Source organism: Equus quagga, chromosome 7 (genome assembly GCF_021613505.1).
Source record: "Equus quagga isolate Etosha38 chromosome 7, UCLA_HA_Equagga_1.0, whole genome shotgun sequence".
In the NCBI taxonomy this organism is placed as follows: Eukaryota; Metazoa; Chordata; class Mammalia; order Perissodactyla; family Equidae; genus Equus; species Equus quagga.
This window is the reverse complement of record NC_060273.1, coordinates 46,907,637-46,927,033: the sequence shown is the minus strand read 5'-3', so window position 1 is coordinate 46,927,033 and position 19,397 is coordinate 46,907,637. Positions and strand designations below refer to the sequence as shown.

At 59.5% G+C, this 19,397-nt stretch overlaps 1 protein-coding gene and 1 long non-coding RNA gene across 5 annotated transcripts; one reads left to right on the top strand and one right to left on the bottom strand.

Moving 5' to 3' along the window:
- Positions 1-128: 128 nt before the first annotated feature.
- Positions 129-16,704, bottom strand: DBN1 (drebrin 1). Of its 4 annotated transcripts, XM_046667784.1 has the most exons (16): positions 14,915-15,016; positions 12,408-12,567; positions 10,255-10,310; positions 9,519-9,631; positions 9,267-9,341; positions 9,005-9,151; positions 8,808-8,885; positions 8,439-8,590; positions 8,289-8,352; positions 4,299-4,358; positions 4,087-4,210; positions 3,204-3,341; positions 2,697-2,867; positions 1,576-2,261; positions 1,174-1,276; positions 129-1,009 (listed from the first exon to the last, which is right to left on the bottom strand). In XM_046667784.1, exons 4-16 carry the CDS (start codon positions 9,582-9,584, stop codon positions 939-941), a joined length of 1,935 nt encoding a protein of 644 aa, XP_046523740.1. In that variant the 5' UTR covers positions 9,585-9,631; positions 10,255-10,310; positions 12,408-12,567; positions 14,915-15,016; the 3' UTR covers positions 129-938. The 4 variants fall into 4 exon arrangements, with proteins under 4 accessions (XP_046523740.1, XP_046523739.1, XP_046523737.1 ...); XM_046667783.1 differs by lacking the exons at positions 12,408-12,567; positions 14,915-15,016 and adding an exon at positions 16,404-16,704; XM_046667781.1 differs by lacking the exon at positions 12,408-12,567 and having other exon boundaries at positions 14,915-15,333.
- On the top strand, positions 12,576-18,293 carry LOC124242619 (uncharacterized). The gene is made up of 3 exons (XR_006889481.1): positions 12,576-13,724; positions 17,853-18,045; positions 18,188-18,293. It is a non-coding gene; the product is annotated as an uncharacterized LOC124242619 (long non-coding RNA).
- Positions 18,294-19,397: the final 1,104 nt, after the last annotated feature.

The window sequence follows — 19,397 nt, the reverse complement described above, 5'->3', positions numbered from 1 at the left end:
GAGCCTCAGAACCCACCTTCTCCCGGTGAGGGCACCCCCTGCCGCCTTGGGGGTGGGAAGAGTTGGGAATGGGAATCAGGGCAGGCGGCCCACCCCAGATCAGCCCCTGGAGGCCCGGAGCAGCAGGCCCGAAGGGATCTGGATTTCTTTATTAATAGACATGAGCACGACCCGTTACAGAAGTTTGTGCTTTCCAAAAAACAGTTACTGAACGTGAAAAAGGAACCCAAGCAAAGAGGGAGGAGTTGGGAGGGCCACTGAAGCCCTGGGCCCCACCCTGACCTGAATCGCCGCCTAGGGCCTCCAGCCTGGGACCTGCCCAGCAGGAGGGGGCAGGAAAGGGCAGGGAAGCTGAGGGGCCCCTGAGGCTACTTCCTTTGGGCCAGGCGGGGAGGGATCAAGAGAAGGGCAGGGCGGGGGTCCCAGGGAGCCAGAGCCCACGAGCCATTTATTGCCATGTTTTAAAATTCGTGCAAAATATCTGAAGCCCTGGACAGAGAATACAAAGTGATATTTTTCCAAGAAACATAAAACTAGGAAAAGAGGTGGGGGGGCATTTTCCTTCCAGAGCTACCCCCACGCCAGGCCCCAAGCAGGGTGAGGCCTCCAACCCGGCCAGCTGAGTGAGCAGGGAGGACTAAGAGCTACAATCTGGACCGGGCAGGGAGGGGGTGGAATTTGCAACAGCGTCTCAACTACCAACGGGAGGAAAACCAGTCAACTGTACAAGTTTCCTATCAACTTTAAAAAAAAGAGAGAGAAAAGCTGTAAAAGTCGGGCCCTGTGGGTAGGGAAGCGGCCAAGTCCCCGGCCAGGGCCGGAATCCAGAGTGGGTGCCAGGCGGAGCTGCTGCGTGTACAGGCGCGGCGGGCCGTCTGGCCAGAGGCCGGCTCAGGTGGGCGGCCTTGGCGAGGGCAGCCTGAGGGCGGTTGCTATCGCTAATCGCCACCCTCGAAGCCCTCCTCCTCTTCCGGTACTGGGTCCGCATCCCAGCAGGTGATGTCGATTTCTATGATGTTGGGAAGGGAGGGTAGTTAAGGAGATGGCCCAGCAGATCCATGGCTGTCTCCCAACCCCTGGAGCTGTGCCAACCATGTGGGGGAGGGGGGCTGCCTGCCCACACTTGAACCGAGCGCCCCCGGCTGAATTCCTCCTCATCCACGCCAGTACTACCTGGAGGTTTGTTGTAGAACACAGGAGGCGGAGCCTTTGCACACAGCTCTTCCGATTGGGTAAACTCCTCCTCCTGTGATTGGCTGAAGTACCCCTCACTGGCCTGCAAGAGGAAAGCGCCAAGTCACTGAGCCCCACCCAGTAGGACTAGGGCTGACCTACCAGGCTTGAGCCTGTTTCCCCGGCAACCAGTGATTCTATCAGTGGTTGCCGGGGAAACAGATGCTGGCCTTGGGAACAAAAGCAGAGCTGGCCCAGGGAAGGGAAATGGAATGGAGCTTTCCCCCCCAATAACGTGGGTCACAGAGAAAGGGAGGTAATGCTGCAAGCCTGAGGAACGCAGTCCGACCGTCCCCTGCTCAAGCCCGGACCACCCCTCCCACCAGGCTGCCCCTGCCCAACCTGGGTCCCCTCCTTCTGGGTGGTCTCGCCATTGGTCAGCAGGTGGGACTCGGGCTCCGCCTCCGGCTCTGGCTCAGGCTCCAGCTCCGGCTCCGGCTCCTGATCCAGCTCCTCTAGAGCAGAGGGCAGAGCTAGGGCCTGGGGGGCAGCCAGGGGCTCCCTTTCTACTTCCTCCTCTGGGTCACAGAAGGTGGCAGGTGGCTCAGGCAGCTCGTCAAAGTTGAGAAGGTTGGCACAGCCTTCACTTGCTGGCGGCAGTGGCTCCTGAGCCACCTTGTCCAGCAGGGGCACCTCTGCCAGAGTGACCTCGGCACCCAAGGGTGGTGTGGGGGCCATAGGCTCAGCCTGGGGTACAGAGCCCCCTTCACCGTTGCCAGGCCATAGGTCAATGAGGCTGGCAGCGGCAGGGGTGATGGTGTTGGCAACAGCGGTGTCAGCGGCGGCAGTGTTGGTGTCAATGGCGTCAGCTGCCGAGGTGTCAGCTGCGGCAGTATCAGCCATGGTAGGCTCCAGAGCGGCAGCCAGGACAGCCTGCTCTGGAGGCACCATGAACATCAAGTCCTCCGTGGGGCTGCCTTGCCCCTGGGAAGGCTGTGGTGCCTGAGGAGGCTCCTCCGTGGGGCCAGCTGCTCTGGCCTCCTTGCTGCTTTCTTCACCATCCAGCCCAGGGCTGCTCACCTGGGTCTCTGTCACAGCACAAATGGAGGAGACAGATGACATCAGCTCCCTCAGGGAAGAATGCGGGCGCTTGGCAGCCACCCTGCAATACCCTGCCCACCCACTGAGGAGTCAGCGAGTTCCAGGAAAGAAGGCCTCCACTAAGGGCTCCATGCAGAGCACCTCCCAGCACCCACTGGGCCCCGCTGCCCCTTTGCCTAGTGTCTTCAAACTGCTCAGCAGCCCTGGGAGGAAGGCCTGATCCCACTCCAGGGAGGGACACAGGCTCAGAGAGGGCAGGTGTGGCTGCACTGCCAGGGCTCATCCCTGCCAAAGCTACTTCCAGGGCAGTACGATCTGGCGATGGGCAGCCCAGATCCCTGGGGACTTGTTACCATGGCCACCTGGGGTTCCCATCCCAGTGACTGGTGAGAGACCCGGTACAGCTAGGGCCCCTCATTCACCTTGGGCTGGTGGTGGTGGTGGTGGCAGCGGTGGAGGCTGTGAGGACGTGACTTCATCCAGGGCCCGCTCGATCTGCTCAGTGACAGGGGTAGAGGCCGTGCTGGAGTCAGATGGGCTCCGGGTGGGGATGGGGGTGGGTGCCATCCTCCGGTGGCTGTCCAGGTGACTGCCTATGGAACAAACCCCCAGGCTGGTCAGTGAGGGCTGGGGAGCTGGGTGGGGCCAGGACTGTCCACCTTGGGGCCTGGCCAGCACCTCCTCTCTGGAGTCTGCGGGGGGCTGGGAGCTCCCCAGGCCCTCCAGGGGCCAGACCACAGCTCCAGACCCTGTAAGCCAGGCCCCTGGGGGCCAGCGCCCCTTCAGGGCCAGGGGAAAGAGGCAGGCAGTACCTGCTCTAGGGACAAACACCAGAGATCAGCAGTCAGGCTGAGGGAGTGAGGGCGGGGGGCTGCTGGGAAGCGGGGCCCTCCTTACCCGCCCCGCCGAGGCCTGGGGCTGCTACCTACATGGGAGGGAGGAAGAGAGGTTTGGGGTGCGGTGACAGGTGATATAGGGAAAGGGAGTCCGTGGAGGGGAGGAGGAGGAGGAGGAGGAGGAGGAAGGCCCACTGTCCGATGCCTTTATGAAAGGGCAGTACGGACGACCTGCCAAGAGAGACAGACAGAGAGAGACAGAGGACAAGAGAGGGTCAGTCTCCCCCACCCCAGCCCCGAGGCCTCACCCGCCCCCAGGGCTGGCCCTGGAAGTCCAAGCTGCCTTCAGCCAGGGTGCACATTCAGCGAAGCTGGGCCACAGCCTCAAGCCATCAGATGACGCACACCAGCACCAGCCACACACAGCAAGGCGCCTGCCCTGCACAGCCAACTGAGCAGCACACACCCAGGGACAGCCGGCCCCACCCCTGGGACCCTGGCACAGGGCCAAGCACACAGCAGGGGCAAACACTCCAGCAGCAGACAGGGAGTCAGAGGGTTCTTTGGGGGAAAGGGGCAGCTGCATCGCATCAGGAGACCAGGGGACCCTGGGTACAGGCTCCAGGCTGCTGGAACCCAGGGCCAGGGCAAGAGCCCACCCACATGCACCCACAGCCCTTCAGGCAACCCCCAGTTCAACCCCAACAGGGCCACTCCCTGCAGCCAGGGGGTGTCTTAGCCCATGCCAGAGCCACCCAGATGGGCTCTGCACTCAGCCAACGCCCAGCATCGACCCCTGCCTGAGCCTTCTCAGTCCTGCCACCCGGGAGGCAGGGGGTGGAAGCACACTTGAGAAATGGCCTTGCCTTCTCCAAGGAGTCCTTAGCAAGGCTTCCTTTCCAAGAAAGAGTGCCAGAGAGGCTAAGGGCCAAACCTGAGGTGGGGGGGGGTCAGTGGGGGTGGGACCTGGGACTACCTGGCCGGTGGTTGAAGGGTGAGGGCACATCGCAACTGCCCGCAGAGGCCGATGCGACTCGTTCCTGCTGCTTGAAGAATTCCCGTGGGTTGTCAGGCCGTTGGGCAATAATGGCCGCTGCCTCCTGGGGGCACAAGGAAAGGGTTGGAGCAGGGCCAGGCCCAGCTGAGGTAGCCCCACCAGCCTCACCTGCCCTTCACCCCGGCTCTCACCTCTACCTCTGATTCTGACTTCTTCATCTGGGTCTCTTCCTCCTCATCCTGCTGGTCACCCTGGAAACCAAAGGGACAGTGTTCTGGGCAACTCCCCCCACCACCCCGGTAGCCCTTCTTAGAGTCCCTGTGTTTCTTCCACAATCAGGCAGGAAGGAGCTGAGGTGGCACCTCTGTCCCCTTCACCACCCAGTCACACAGCTCCTTGGCTCCATCCACAAGGCCCTCGGCCACCTCATCTCCAGCGGGACAGGCCCCTAGGCACCCAGCTCCGCTCCTCCTGCTCCTTCACTCCCACATACCACCAGGCACCCACGGCCATCCAGAGCACTCCCTGCTTTGCAGCTAACTCTTCTTGGACCTCCCAGCTCAGCACCTGGCCAACCACACCCCCCATCCCTGCTTCCTGGATCTTGGCATCACCACCAAGGCTTCCTCATTAGGCTCCTGCCTCCTTGCTCTCTTCGTGTAATTTGTTCTCTATAGACCTTAAATGGACCTTTCAAAAATCCACATCAGACCATGATTCTTTCTAGCTTAACATCCCTCAGAGGCGTCCCATGAGCCACAGTGAGTACTGGCTGAATATGGCCCACAGATGGCTTTTGTTTTGTTGATATGTTTTTAAAACACATTAATTAGTTGCCTCCACTTAAATATCAGAAAGTTTCATACTGAAATCAGAATGCCAGAAAGCCCTGGTAACGCAGGCCCACATGCCCCAGAGCAGCCACGAGCCAGAGCTGCACCGGTGCAGCCCTCACACCAGGCATGGGCTGTCTAGTTGGCTGCAGTCCTCACCACTCCCTACTGCACTTCACCTGCCCACTTCACTAGCTGTTTTGAGATTGCAACCTCAGGAGTACAGGTGGGCGGGGCCCCTTGCTTGGCCTACATTCCCCTCCCCCTGCCTGACCTAGCCCCTGTCACCTCTCCAACATCCCCCTCCCACGCTGACTCACCCACACACCCTGGGAGATGCAGACATGAAGTCCTCAGCATGATGGAGTCACAGTTCCTGGAACATGCATACCGCTTCCCACCTCCGTGCCTCGGTGCGGGAGCTGAATCTCTCTCCCCCCAAATGCCCCAACCCACCCCAGGTCCAACTCTTCTTGCTTCCGGCCTCAGCTGGGGCACCGCCTCCTGGGGAAGAGGTCCCTGACCCCTCAGGTCACTTCCTTCTCTGGGCCCCCAGGAGGTATTCAAGGCATACACTGCAGATTACACCATTGTCACTTCCTGCTTCTGGATCATCCCCACCTCCACGGGTGACAGGGAGAGAAGTGGGGTCTGGGTGAGTGGCCAGCCAAGGTTCAGTGGGTACACGTCTGCTCAGCTGAACCCACCGCACCAAAGCCTGTTACTCTGCTCCTGCGGCCGGGGGGCAGGACGGCGATGGGGGAGAAGCTGCATGGAGGGAGGTGAAGTAACAGGGTCTGCTTGTTTCCGAGGACACAACCGAAGACTCAAACCTTCCCGTCATGGTACACAAGAACGGCTCTGCAAAGCGTCTCCCCTCAAGAGGGCGGTCACCCTGACCACAACTTCGCATCTTCCAGAGTGGTCTAAACTCCTCCTCTGACCGTGTTCTCTCTTCCCAAATTTCCCCTGCTCCGCAGCCCACTGGGCTCCAGGCAGGCTCCCTGCCTTCCCATAAACATACGTCTCACTAGCCTTGGCTGGTACTCTGTTTCTGCCTAGTATAACCTCGCTAGGTCCCTCTGCCTCATTCAAAAAGAGGGTGAGACAAGCCTTAACTACCCATGTGAAAAACAGTGAAACAAATTAGCGCTGGGGGGAGAAGAGAGAGAGCAATACACTACCCATAAGGGTCAACAGCATTTCTGTGCCTGAGCATCTTTAGATACATGGGAGCTCCCTGACAGCCCAGGCAAAAGGGGAACTCAGACAAGGAATGCAATTCTTATCAGAGGAGAGAAAACAGAACAACTCCTTAAGCCAAGAGAATGCATCATGGTTCTAAATTCCAAAGTTCCTCACATGGGACCTTCCTTCGAGGATCTGAAGTTGTAGGGCCACTACACTGACCTGTAAAATACCTACTGTCCCTGTCACATGAGCCACACTTAGAGGGCCGGACAAGACTATAAAATAATGGTGTAAGGCTTCGCCTGAAATGTTGATAATTGGTGAAGATGAGCCATCAGTTTAGGGGGTTCACTATACAATTGTTTCTACTTTTTTGTGCCTGTGTGTAAAATTTTCCACAGAAATAAGCTTTTTCAAAAAGACCTTACTCTGAATGGATAAACCAAATGTGGTATATACATACAATGGAATATTATTAGCCTTGAAAAGGAAGGACAGGGCCAGCCCCGGTGGGCTACTGGTTAAGTTTGGCGTGTTCCACTTCAGCAGCCCAGGTTCAGGTGCCAGGCACAGACCTATACTGCTCATCTGCCAGTGGCCATGCTGTGGTGATGACTCTCATACAAAAAGAGGAAGCTTGGTAACAGATGTTAGCTCAGGGCACATCTTCCTCAGCGAAAAAAAAAAAGGGGAGGACATTCTGACACATGGATGAACCTTGAAGACACTATGCTAGTCACAAAAGAAAATACTGTATGAGTCCACTCACATGAGGTACTTAGCAGAGTCAAATTCATAGAGACAGGAAGTAGAATGGAGGCTGCCAAGGGCTGGGGGAGGGAGGATGGGGAGTTTGTGTTTAATGGGTACATAGTTTTAGCATGTGAAGATGAGAAAAGTTCTGGAGATAAAGAGTGGTGATGGTTCTCCAACAATGCAAATGCAGTTCATGCCACTAAATTGCACACTTAAAAATGGTTAAGATAGTATATTTTATGTTATGTAAATTTTGCCACAATTAAAAATAAACTCATTCATCAGTTAATTTTAAAAAGGCCTTGGGGCAGGCCTGGTGGCGGAGCGGTTAATTTCACACACTCTGCTTCAGTGGCCAAGAGTTCTCTGGTTTGGATCCCAGATGCAGACCCACACACCACTCATCAAGCCATGCTGTGGCAGAGTCCCACATACAAAATAGAGGAAGATGGGCACAGACGATAGCTCAGGGCCAATTTTCCTCACCAAAAAAACAAAAATAATAAAAGTTAAAAAATAAAAAAGGCCTTGCCCATCTTGTTCTCCACCATGTTTCTAACATCTGGCACATGGCAGGTGGCAAGGGTTTGCTGAATGAATGATTGAGGCTGGAGCTTACCAACCACACATCACCTCCACCGACCAGGGGCTGATGTGATTGGAGTGACCTATGACAGCCATAATTTAATGCCAGGGCCTGCTGGGCTGCCCCATCTCCTCCCTCCCAGCCTCCTGTGGAGCACATTTGAGTCCCCACGGCCCAACTTCTGCCATGACAGTTACGATCCAGGTGCCTAGCTCCCGTCCTGAACTGTACCATGCTTGGCCCTGAATGACCTTAGCTATTTCTGAAATAAAAAATTCAACTCAAAGCATGGAGATTTGACTCCACTGTGATTTTCAAAGGGTCAATCCACAGGCCCCATGGGCCACCCCAATGTTTGGAGGTTCAGAAAGCACCCCTGGAACAAGGGGCGACTCTGAAGGAGACCCTATGCACACTCGTGTTCAGACACTCAGACTCATGCCCAGGGCTCTGCAGCACTCCTCAAGCCCCCTAAGGGCAGGGAGCCAAGGGGTATGTCTAATCCAGCCCAAGCCCTTCAGGCCCTGCTGGGACGAGGCAGGAAGCCTGGTCAGTGGGGGTCTCGGTCAAGGTAGATTTTCTTTTTCAGTTTATAGTACAAGCTTCTTCAAGGAAGTCTCTTTCCACGGATGGAGGCCAGAGCCTCAGGTGATCAGGTGCCAGCCCTGACACTCCATGACACCCCATGCCCTTGCAGCAGTGCCCAGAATGCCCAGCACTGTCCCCAAGCCACTGATCGCTCTACCAGGCCCAGGAGCATAGCCACTATCCTCACCTCCCGGACCAGGAGACCGGAGCCCTGGCTAACGACTTACAAAGATAGACTGCTCCTTCAATCGCCTCTTGGCCTCCTCAGCTTCTAAAGTCTGCTGTTTCCTCCTGGAACGAGAAGCCAGCAGGCACCCTTTCAGGGCGGCCCACGCACACCAGCCAGGGGGGGCGGTGTGGGGCGGGGCGGGGCGCACCTGTGCTCCTCAATCTGCTGTTCCCGCTCTCGGTAGCGCCGCTCCCGCTCCTCCTGCTCCATGCGCTCCTGCTCCATCCGCTCCTGCTCAAACCTGAGCCTCTCATCCAGGGCCTTCTTCCGCTCCTCCTCCTTCCGCAGCTCCTCCTCCTTCTGCAACCCCCCCGCGCCAGGCACTGTCGGCCCTGAGCCTGGGCCCTGCCCCTCCAGCCCAACCCAACCCAGGGCTGGGGAGACATGGGTGCTGGGAATTCAGGGGACCCTGTGGGCTGAAAGCCAAAAGGGCTCACTCTCTCAGCTGGGGGAGGATGTGGGAAGGGACACACTGTAAAAGGGAGAGCAGCCAAGGGGGGCGGGAGTGGGGGCACACCTTGGCCTGCTCCCAGAATTGCTCACGGTTAATCCGCTTCATTTCTACAGCTGCATCAGTCTTCTGATAGGTGGTGCCCTGCAGAGACAAGCGGCCCGGCATGAGCGCAGGGGGCAAGCCGAGTGCTCCAGGAGCTCCCACATGCAAAGGGTGAGGCCTGGGAGGGACGGGCCAGCCTGCCCGGGGAACACACTGACCACCGGCTCAGCGTTCTCATCCTCGCGCAGCCGCAGCCGGTGCAGCACTGGGCTAGAGAGCCGTGCCAGCCCATTGGAGAGCCGCTGCCCGATGGCGCCCGCGTCTATGTCTTCCACGCTGCTGGCATTCACGATCACGTCCACACCCTGCAGCAAGAAAAACGTGTGTTCAGGCAGCACGCTCCTTCCTGTCACCACTCCCAGCACACAGACCCTGCCCTGGGTGGCTGGCCCAACCCACGAGCCCTGGCCCCCCTCGCACCTGGAAGAACTCAGCCACCTTAGCCACGTGGCTGGCACAAGCACATTTTCGGGCATCAGGCACGTCTTCACCAACCTGCAAAGCACCCAGGGAAGAAGGGGTCAGGAAAAGACAAGAGGGGTCAGCAGCCTGGGGCCTGGGCCCCCTTCCTGGGGTCGGTGGGTTCTCTCCAGCAGCATCAGTGGGTGAAGCAGGGTGGAGGGTAACTGTTCGGGGGTCTTCAGCTCCCTCCCCCAGCCCCCAGCTGCATACCCAGTTGATGAGCACGTATTTTGGCAGAGCAGCCTGGGAGTCCTTGACGCTGCAGAAGCCGTACATCACCTTCTGGTTCTCGAAGTGGCCCGAGAGCTCCTGCAAGCCCCCCTCTGGGGGAATCAGGAGGGTATCAGGACTCCCGTCTCCTGAGCCCTGACCCCACAAAGGGCCTAGAACCCAAAGGAAAGACTGCTCTCGCGGGCTCTGCAGGCAGCCAGAAATCGGGAGGTCCCAGAGTTCTGTGCTGGGGTGAGAGGGGCGGCAGGCGGGCGCGAGCTGTGCCTCTGAATGCCACAGGGCCTGATCTGGGGTTGGGCCGAGGAAGTGTTTGTTCCTCACACACCCTCATGTCTCACTCTTCACACATCATCATGTCTCACGCGGTGCTAGCGCCCAGTGAGTGAGAATAAAGCCTTTGGGCTCTGGAGGAAGTGGGGGTGATCTGGGCCATCCCTGCCAGAATCCTTCCCCGCCAGCTGTGTGACTTTGGGCAGGTCACTGTCCTTCTCCGAGGCGCAGTCTTCTCATAATCAAGCAGGAAACAAGCCTCTCTCCCTCCCTACCCTGGGGATCACAGGGATGACCAGAGGAAGGACACTCGCCTGACGCCAGACAAGTGTGGGTCTGCTGGATGCAGGCAGGGAGGTGGCCTGGAGCCAGGCGGGTGGGTGGGGAAGAAAACAACCAGAGGAGGGGGCGGAGAGGAAGGCGAAGGAATGGCTGGAATTCTTACCTCCTGACGCTGCAAGCTTGAGGTCATCTGAGCCATCCTCGTATGTGTACAGAGCCCTGGGGAGAGGGAGGGGTGGCTGGGAGAACGTCAGGGCCCAGGCCGCCAATTTTGGGTGGGGAGGGACACAGAGAGGGCAGGACAGGAGGGGAGTTCCAGCCCAGTACTCTCCAGGTTGTCATGACAACAGTGCTAGGCACCATTTGTGGCTGGAGCCCAGCGGGGGCAGCCTGGGACCTGGTGGAAGGAGGCCTGGGTCAGGTGGGGAGGGCAATGGGGTAAAAATCGCTGCCCAGTCTGAAGTGAGCCAGTGTCGTATCCTAAAGGCCCTGGCCCTGGCAGCCTACAACCCAGCCAGCGGGTGTGCGATGGAAATTCCAAGGCGACGGTTCCTTGGTTACCGTTCCCTGGCTACCACACTTCTCATTCCCCATTGGCCGTCACCAGGAACCTACCTGGCGCGTGTCTCAGTGCCCATGGCCCCTCCTCCCATGACGAGGGAGGGGGAGGAGAGAACCTGGTGCTGCTCTGCTCTGGGCATCCCCCAGTAACCATGGAAACCTGGCAACTGGCACACGACTGGCCCACCCCAGCCGCATTCTCCTGAACACAAAGGACCCCAGGACACGCCTTCAGCCTCAATCTCCGCCTCCCTGAAATGGGGATGAGGTCACCATGGTAGCTCTCGCCCAGACTCTGGCCCCTGGGTGGCCATGCTCTCCTGGCCTTCCAGCCCCTAGGCCGCCTCCGCCGGAGCTGAGGCACTGGCCGCCTGGGACTGCTGGCCTCTCCTTCTGCCTTAGCTGTGCCATAAAGCTGACCCAGGAGCCTTCCTGCACCTCCCTAGCTTTTTCTCCCCAGGTGGCAGTGGCACAGCATCCATTTCACAGAAGGGAAGACAGAGATGTCTGCTCATGAGGACCCACTGGGCCAAGGAAGAAGGGCTTCATCCCACAGGCTCAGGAGGGCTCAGCCCCTTCCCCAAGCTCCCTTTTCCCTACTGCCAAGGCAAGAGGCAGGGGGCTAGGAGGAGAGAGGGAGGAGCACGAGGAAGATGGAGAAGGGAAAGGGAGAGAAAGGCAGAGAGAGAAACAGGGAGAGGAGGAAGAAGACAAGAGAAAGGAGAGAAGTGAAGGGGTAAAGAGGAAATGAAGGAGGGAGGGAGAGAGGAGGGAAGAAAGGAGAGAGGGAGGAGAGAAGAAGGGAGACAAGGAGGAGGGAGGAAGGGAGAGAGGGAGGAAGGCAGGCTGGCCCAGCCCCCATGAGATCAGCACAAGTCATTCCCAGGACCAAATGGTCCCCCAATCCCCCCACTTCCCAGGAGCCCTCCCTTCTGAAAGGGACACAGGTGGGCTGTGGGGCTGGGAGCTCCTGGTCCAACTGTTGCCCGGGCCCCAGCCCTGGCAGCTGCTTCCCAGCACAGCTGTCTCACCACCTGTCTGGCTGCCCTGACTCACCACTGGGAACAAAAGGCCCTCAGAGAAGCAGGGTCTGCCTCTCTCCATTCCACAGATGAGATGAGAAACTGAGGCAGAACTCCGAGACCCTGGTTCCCAGACAATGCTCTAGACATCACATCTCCCCAAGCCAAGTTGTCAGCCTCTTGGAGGGCCCTTGCTCCTCCCAGGAACATCTGCCATGCCCCTTCCACCCTCAATCCTTGCCTCCTCACCTCCAGCCACCCTTCCCTGCTACGGCCACAGGCCTTACCGGTGGAAACCACAGCTTAGTTCAAAGCCTTCAGCAGGCCTTTGGCCCTGAGCTCTGCCACACGTGCCTTTCAAGCCAGACTTCCATATCCATACCATGCACTTCGGTCACTCTGGATGGCTCCCTGATCCCAAACACAGTTCTAGATATTTCCCACCCTCGAGCCTTTGCATATGTAGTTCCCTTCACATGCAAGAAGGCCAGAACTGCTTCTCCACCCCATGCCCACTCCTGGCTGAAATCTCGGGGGACCTGCCCTGAGCTGCACCTCCCCAGAGTACTTACCACACCCCAGCAGGGAGGGGAAGAGGCATCTGAGCCCACCCCAGATCCCACTAGACCTGTGCTTCTCAGAAAACACATGAGAAGCAGCCTGGGCCTGGGCGGGTGGGAGCTGGTGAAATTGCAAGGAATCAGGATGGGGGGCCCAGGAATCTATGTCTCACCAGCTCCAACCCCTGGAGACAGACGCTGCTCCTGACTGCAAGCTTCGTGAAGGCAGGATTAACTCAGTCAATCAACACATATCACTCTCTGGGTCCCGGGTCCAGCACAGAGCAGCACCAGTAGGTGTCTGTGACACTGACACAGACTCTGAGAAACCATCTAGGCCAGAGAAACTGGGCTGAGGGGCGGGGAGCCAAAATGTAGCAATTCCAGGAAGACCGTGGGGTCAGCTGAGGTGGGGGGCTGAGGGCAGGCAGACCCCTCAGGACAATCACACTCAGAACATTAGAGCTGGAAGGGCCTCGGGTATCCCAGCGATGGTGGAACCCCACCCCCTCTTCCTCTTTTCGAGGGGACCAGAGAGTAGCAGGAACTCGTGTGTGGTCACACAGTGAGTCACATCACGTCCAGGGGAACACTGGCTCTTCCCACTACCCAACCTGACTTTCTGGGTCCCCTGCTCCCAGGACCAGGGCAGTGGTCCATTTCAGAGGCCCTGCCACCTCAGAGTCAACTCCCCCCTCACACCCCCTTCAGAGGGCAACGGAAGGGAGGCCAAGCCCCCTTTGCCCAGACAGCAATATTACCCAAGATGCCTTCCTCAGCCTCTGAGCACAGAATCTGCCCCTGAATCCTGAGACCCCACTGGACTGCTGGCTCTGTGCTGGGCACTGGGGGCACTCTTGCCCTGCTCTGCAGGATGTGATCCTCACACTCTTTTCATGAAATGCTATCTGGGCCCTTGGTAGTGGGCAAATGTGTGTATATGCGAGGGTGCGTGTGCGCATCTGTGTGTGTGTCCCACACACAACCCAGATGGGGGGTGACGCACATTAGTGATGAATAACTCACTCTGGCCACATGGATGCTGCAGGGTGGTGAGCAGAATGTGGGCCAGCAGTGGTTGTACGGCCCTGCATGGGCCGCCAGAGCTCTGCTTTGGGGAGGTTAGAGGGAAATGGGGTGGTGTTGGACAGCACCCAACAGACTGGAGAGTGGGGGGCATTCTCGTTCCCCACGGGAGAGGCAGGTTGTGCCTCTCTCCACGCAGGGCCATATCCCAAGGCCAGCTCCTCCACTAGGCCAAGCTGGCTACTTGCCCTGAACTCCTCCCATGATCTCAGCCCCCCAGGGGCAGGGCGGGGACAATGGGTGGGCCGCCTGCCTGCTTAGCCTGTGCTGGCCTCTCTTGTGACTGACCTGCAAGACATGAGAGCTTGTCTCCCGCGTCCATCCCTCCAGGCCTGGCTGCCCGCCAGTGCTGCAGTACCATGGCATGGACGCCTGGCCATCTTGTCCCCTCCTCCAGCCCCCAGGTCAGTATCCCTACCTGACTGCCCTCCCAGCATGAGGGTGAGGCCAGCCCAAGTGAGGACTCTCAGACCTGTACTCACTCTGTGCCTCAGTTTCCTGCCTGCCAGAGGAAGAGGGGGCCTAGAGAACAGAATGGGCACTTATCCCAGGATAAGAGTGTTTTGGGGGAAGATGATTCCCGAATGGGGCAGCGTGGAACCCCTTAGCTCTCCCGCCACCCTGGGGACTCGGGCTCCAGAGCAGGTGGTCCACCCCCTCCCACAGCTCAGGGGTAGACAACAGCTGGGGAGGGGGGAGAGGGCAGCAGGGAGAGGGCAGCCCAGCTCCTCCTCCACCAGGGAGCCGACAGCCCCTTGACACCGGGTGATGGAGCTAGGGGCTCAGTGGATCCACTCACCCCCTCATCCCTCTCTGCGGCCTTCCTCCACATTTCTGTGCCTGAGGGCTTCCTCTCAGGGACCCCAGCTGGCCCCCTAGGAAGGCAGTTTCGTCCCCTTGGCATCACCCAGCCCAGCTGCCCAGTCCCTGCAATCCCCTTCAGATCGGGAAGAGGAGGACTCATCCCTGCCTCCTCCGCGACCCCTAAAGGGAACAAGAGTCACTTGGTGGTTGCCATGTGGCAGTGAACGTCTTTCCATCACACCCCAACTCAGGGAGGCCCCCGGTGGGCGGGGCGCCACGGCCCCCAGCCCGCTCCGCTCCTCCCCCGCCCTGGCTTTCCTTTGTGCTGCGGCCGGGCCGGGCCCGGCCGGGCCAGGCAGGCTGCGCTGGCTCCGCTGGCTCGGTCCCCGCCCCATCGCCGCCCGGTCCTCGCCCCATCGAAGGTGGCGAAGGTGCCCTTGGCCGCCCCGTGTACACCTGTCCCCCGGCCCCGGGGCGGGGGGCGGGCTCCCGCAGGGCCACGCAGCCCCGGGCCACACATGTGGACCCTGCGTCTCTGCAGCCCGCGTCTGGCCCCCGCTCCGCCGCGCGCCCCGGGCTGCCTGCGGGCGCTCGGGCCCGGCCCTGCCCCGCCCGGGCCGGCCCCTCCCCCGGCGCGCACAAAGGCGGCCCCTCCCCGGCCCCGCCGGCCGCTGCACCATTCGGGGTCTCCCCTCCCTGCCGGCTGCGGGGCGGCGGGCCGGCGGGAACAAAGGCGCGGCGGCGGCGGCGCGGGGACAAAGGGCCGGGGGGCGGGGGCGGGGGGGCTCACCAGTCGGCCGCGCTCTCCTCCCGAATCACCTCCTCGTACGCCGCCAGCAGCTCCAGGCGGTGGCCGCTGAAGCTGACGCCGGCCATGCTCGGGCCGGGCCGAGGCCGCACGGAGACGCACGGACAGACGGACGGACTGAGGAGGAGGAGGAGGAGGAGGAGGAGGAGGAGGAGGAGGGAGGGAAAGAGGGAGTCGCCGCCGCCGCCGCCGCCTCGGAGCCTCTGCAGCGCCGCGAGCCGAGTGAGCCAGCGGCCGGGGGAGGGGAGCCGGCCGGCGGGGGGCGGGGGGCGCTGGCTCCGCCCGGCTCGCTCCCTCCGCGCGCCCGGTCCTAGCGCCGCCCCGGCCCGGCCCAGGGGGAGGCCCGCCCCCCCTTCCCGGCCTGCCCCGGGGCGCCCCCGCGCCCCTCGGCCGCAGCTCCTGCGCGCCCGACCCGGGCGGCCCTGCCCCTCTGCTCCTGAGACCGCTACCACCCGCGTCCCAAACCCTCACCTACCGTGTCCCCGGCCTAAGCGCTCGCCTCTTCCCCAGCCCCGGGGTTTCAGCCCCATCCCTACCTCACCCGCCCCAATCCAGGCCCAGCTGCGTCCCTCTCCTTTCCAACTCTCCGGTCCCAATCCCAAATCACATCATTCCAGTGCGGCCCAGCCCTACTCCGTGCTTAATTTCTTTCCATCCCCCCCATTCCTGGTTCATCTCAACCTCCTGCTCCAACCCAGTTCACATACCAGCCACCCCTGGTCCATCTGCATCGGTCTCCACCTTTGAAAGGCCCATTCCTAGTCCATCCACGTTACTGTCCACTGCCATCTGCATCCCCACCCCAAATCAAGCCCCATTTCTTTCCCATCCCAGCTCCAGCACCACTCCCAACCCCTTGCTTAGCAGGCACCCCTCACCTATTCACCATACCCCATCCCTAGCTGCACCCTCCTCAGTCCAGCCTATCCTGTTCCCATTCTGATCCCAGTTCCCAACCACACCCCTCCATCCCTGCCTCCTTGTCCATTCCTAGCCCCAACCCGGCTCATGACCCCAGCATTCCCAACCTCTTCCCCCATCCCTGCCCCACCCCTATGCTGAGCCCCCACTCCCTTACCCGCTGCCTCCTAGGCCCTCTCACAGGGGACCAGTCTAGGAAATCCTTTGCCTTCTCTTCCAAGCCTCAGGCCTCCCAGAGGACTCCCAAGTAGTGTTCCGGAAGCAGCATCTAACCCCAGACTCCCAAGGCAGGACTCCCCCAAGGACACTCTAGAGCCAGCCTCCTGGCACCTTTATTTCCCAAATCTCTGAGCACAGTAGGCTCTGGGGCCTCAGAGAAGTCCCCTGCAGGGAAGTTGACACCCCTGCCAAGGCCTCCTGGAACATCTCCACTCGTTGCTGAGGTGGGACCCTGAAACCCTCCCCAGCCCTGAGAAGCCTTTCCCACCACCTGCAAAGCCTCCCACCCTCCTCTTCTCAGGGCAGGGGACAGAACCTGAGCAAACTTTACCTGGTCCAGTCTGGGAGGTGGCAGAGGAGGCGTCACGCAGGGACTCCGAGTTCCGAGATGGGTGATGGCCCTGCCAAGAGGAAGAGAGCAGAGTGCGCGCTGAGCTCTAGCCGTGGTTCCTGGGGCTGCGCAGGAGGAAGAACCTCTTAAAACTCAAAACATCCCACAGGCCTCTGCCTGGGGAACTCTGCGCCCACCGTGCCCATGGACCCCTAGCCCTGGCATTTTCTCCACAGCCCCCACTTGGAGCAAGGCCCAGGCAAAGTTAGTAGGATTCTGGGGAGGGAGGGGACCCCACAGCAGGACTGAGGGGTATGTGGGAGGGGTAGGTAGAGGAATCTGGAACCTCAGTCGGTTCCTGCTTCCTGTGACTTGTCTCTGCTCGGAGCCCCTCCCACCTTCCCCTCCCTGTCCCCTCCCCAGCCTCCTGCTCACTCAGTTCCCAACCAAAACACAGAAGCCCTATGTGTGGGCATGCTCTCCCCTCCTCAAATTCCTGCCTCCCCCCAGCTACCTACAAACTCTCTCCAACCACACCCGTTCTCACCTCTTTGCCATCTAGATTTTTAAATAAACTTTTAAGTGTAGAACAGTTTTAGATTTACAGAAAAATTACACAGACAGTGCAGAGTCCCCAAGTGCCCTGTCCCCAGTTTTCTGTATTTTCAGGGGAGCAAGAGTGTTCCTTGCTCACACACACGCCCTGAGGCTGACCCCTGGTCTTCTCCCTCTGCCCCCCCACATCATCTCACCCTATAATTTGTACATCTGTCATCTATCTTCTTCCCATATTGTCCCTGGCCCTGCCCTGGTCAAGGTCACTAGTGACCCCTAATTCAGGGGCCCTGTCATAGTCCTCAGTTTCTTCAGCCGGGTGGGAATGGGCGTGACCACTGACCACTCTGTTCCCTGAGAACCTGCCTCCCTTTAGCCATCCACTGCCCCTGAAACCCACACACTCAGCATAGGCGGAGGGCGCTGGGGGTCTCCTTGGAGGCTCTCCCACTAGGCCGTCATGTCTACCGCTCCCAGCACTGATACCCTTCTAGTGTTAACCTGTTAGGTCTCTCCCACCCCCAGAACATGAACTCCCCCCACACTGGGAGGCTGGTCCAATGGCTTTTGGTCCTAGAGTGGAAAGGAGAAGAAAAAAGGATAATTCAGATGCAGAAGCTGGTCACTTGCTGTGTGACCCTGGCTGAAACTCTTTCCCTCTCCGAGTTGCCTGTTTGATAACATGTTATAAGGATAAAATGTAGCTGGATGGAGACTTAAAAAGTGAGAGCACCCACCCTTCCTCCCCGCAGCCCCGCCCTCCTCCCTCCCAGGCCCGCCTTCCCGGTCTGTGCTCCCCCACACCTCTCGGGGAGGTTTCAAAGCTGACTTGGCCTCAGGACTTTTTCAGCACCAGCTGGTGGAGCCTTCTCTGCCCTCATCTTGCCTCTGCAGGTTCCTGCCAAGCACACCTTCACAAGTGCCCTCTCGTCACTACAGCTCACTGCGCTTCCCAGACCTCGACCCCTGGCATGGGCCTGCCGCTTTCACCACATCAGCTTTGCTCCTGACGGGCCGAACGTGGCTAACCATGGCTAACCGAGTGACCTGAGACTTGCCTGACCTTTCTTGTCTCACTCATCTCCAGGTATACAATGGGGATGATAATGAAGGTACCTACCTCATGCGGTCTGTCTGAGGATTTTAAAAAAGTATCTAGAAAGTGCTTAAAGTGTTAACTGCACATAGTAGGTGCTGTTGATGTGTTGGCTGTTATTACTATTTTACAGATGGGAAAACCAAGGCTCAGAGAGGGGCAGTGATTTGCCCTGAGGCACATAGCTGGTGAGTGGCAAAGTCTGAATGGGGACCCAGGTCACTTCAGCACACCACATGCCCTCCCTGCTTTCCCTTCTAGCAGCCCCATTTCCACATCCAGGGGCTGACCTGGCATGGAATTCGGTCAGAAGTAGTCCCTGAGCTAGAGCTGTGGGGTCTAGAAGAGTCAAGGGGCAGGGGTGCTGGGCTTGGACGGGCGGAAGCGGGCCCAGGGCAGTAGACGTCTGAGGTCAGGCACCCTGCCTCTGTATTCTGGCTGATTTTCCACCACAGGCTCCAGAGGGGAGCACGTGATCCAGGCCGCTGGGTCGGACAAGTGACCGTTCCAGGATGGACCCATGTCAGTCCGATGGGTGTCAGTCCTGGGACTTTGACTGGAACTGTTAAGGAAGACTCCAGTGGGGCTGCTGAGTTGGCAGGATGTGGGCCTGGAGCTGGCTGAGGGGCGTCTTTGCCGATAATGGGGGGAGTCATCTGAGGATAAAGCCAGCACTGAGGAAAGCAGAGTTGAGAGAGGGAGAGAGCGGGAGAGAGAGCACTCGGGAGAGAGAGCACTCAGACAGACTCCTGATAACATCCATGGGTACCAGATCCCACCATGTCTGAAGCCATTAACCTTCTCAGTTAAATGAGACAAATTATCCCTATTTCTGCTCAAACTAGTTTGAATTGCAGCTGAAAGAGTCCTTCCTAATCTGCCTAGTCCCCCCGTAGTGGTCATTTTTGTCAGTGGGCAGGGACACGGATGAAAGCTGAGTTGACCTGCTAGTGCCCCCAGGCCCTGAGTGGGAGGACTCCATCTGGTCCTGGGGCCCTCCCTGGCCACCCTGTAGTGACCCCACTGCACAATCTCCCAGGGCTGGCCCTGGCCTCCTGAGTTCTCCTCGGGCTCCCAGCAGGCTTCTTGTCCCATCCTGGCCTCCGGAACCCTGGCTGCTGCTCCCGGTGTGCCCTGGGGCTGGGCCCTTTAGCCTACAGCCTCAGCTCCCTTCCTGTAGCAGCGCTGCTTGGAGGGGTCCACAGGATTGTCTGCACCTTGTGCGTGTTCCAAGGCCACGTGGGGCCCAGCACTGAGGAAGCAGCAGCGGAATCGTCAGTTCCTGCCTCTCTCTGTACTCCAGCCCAACAGTACCTCGCCCTCCACCGCCCTTCTCCCTGCTG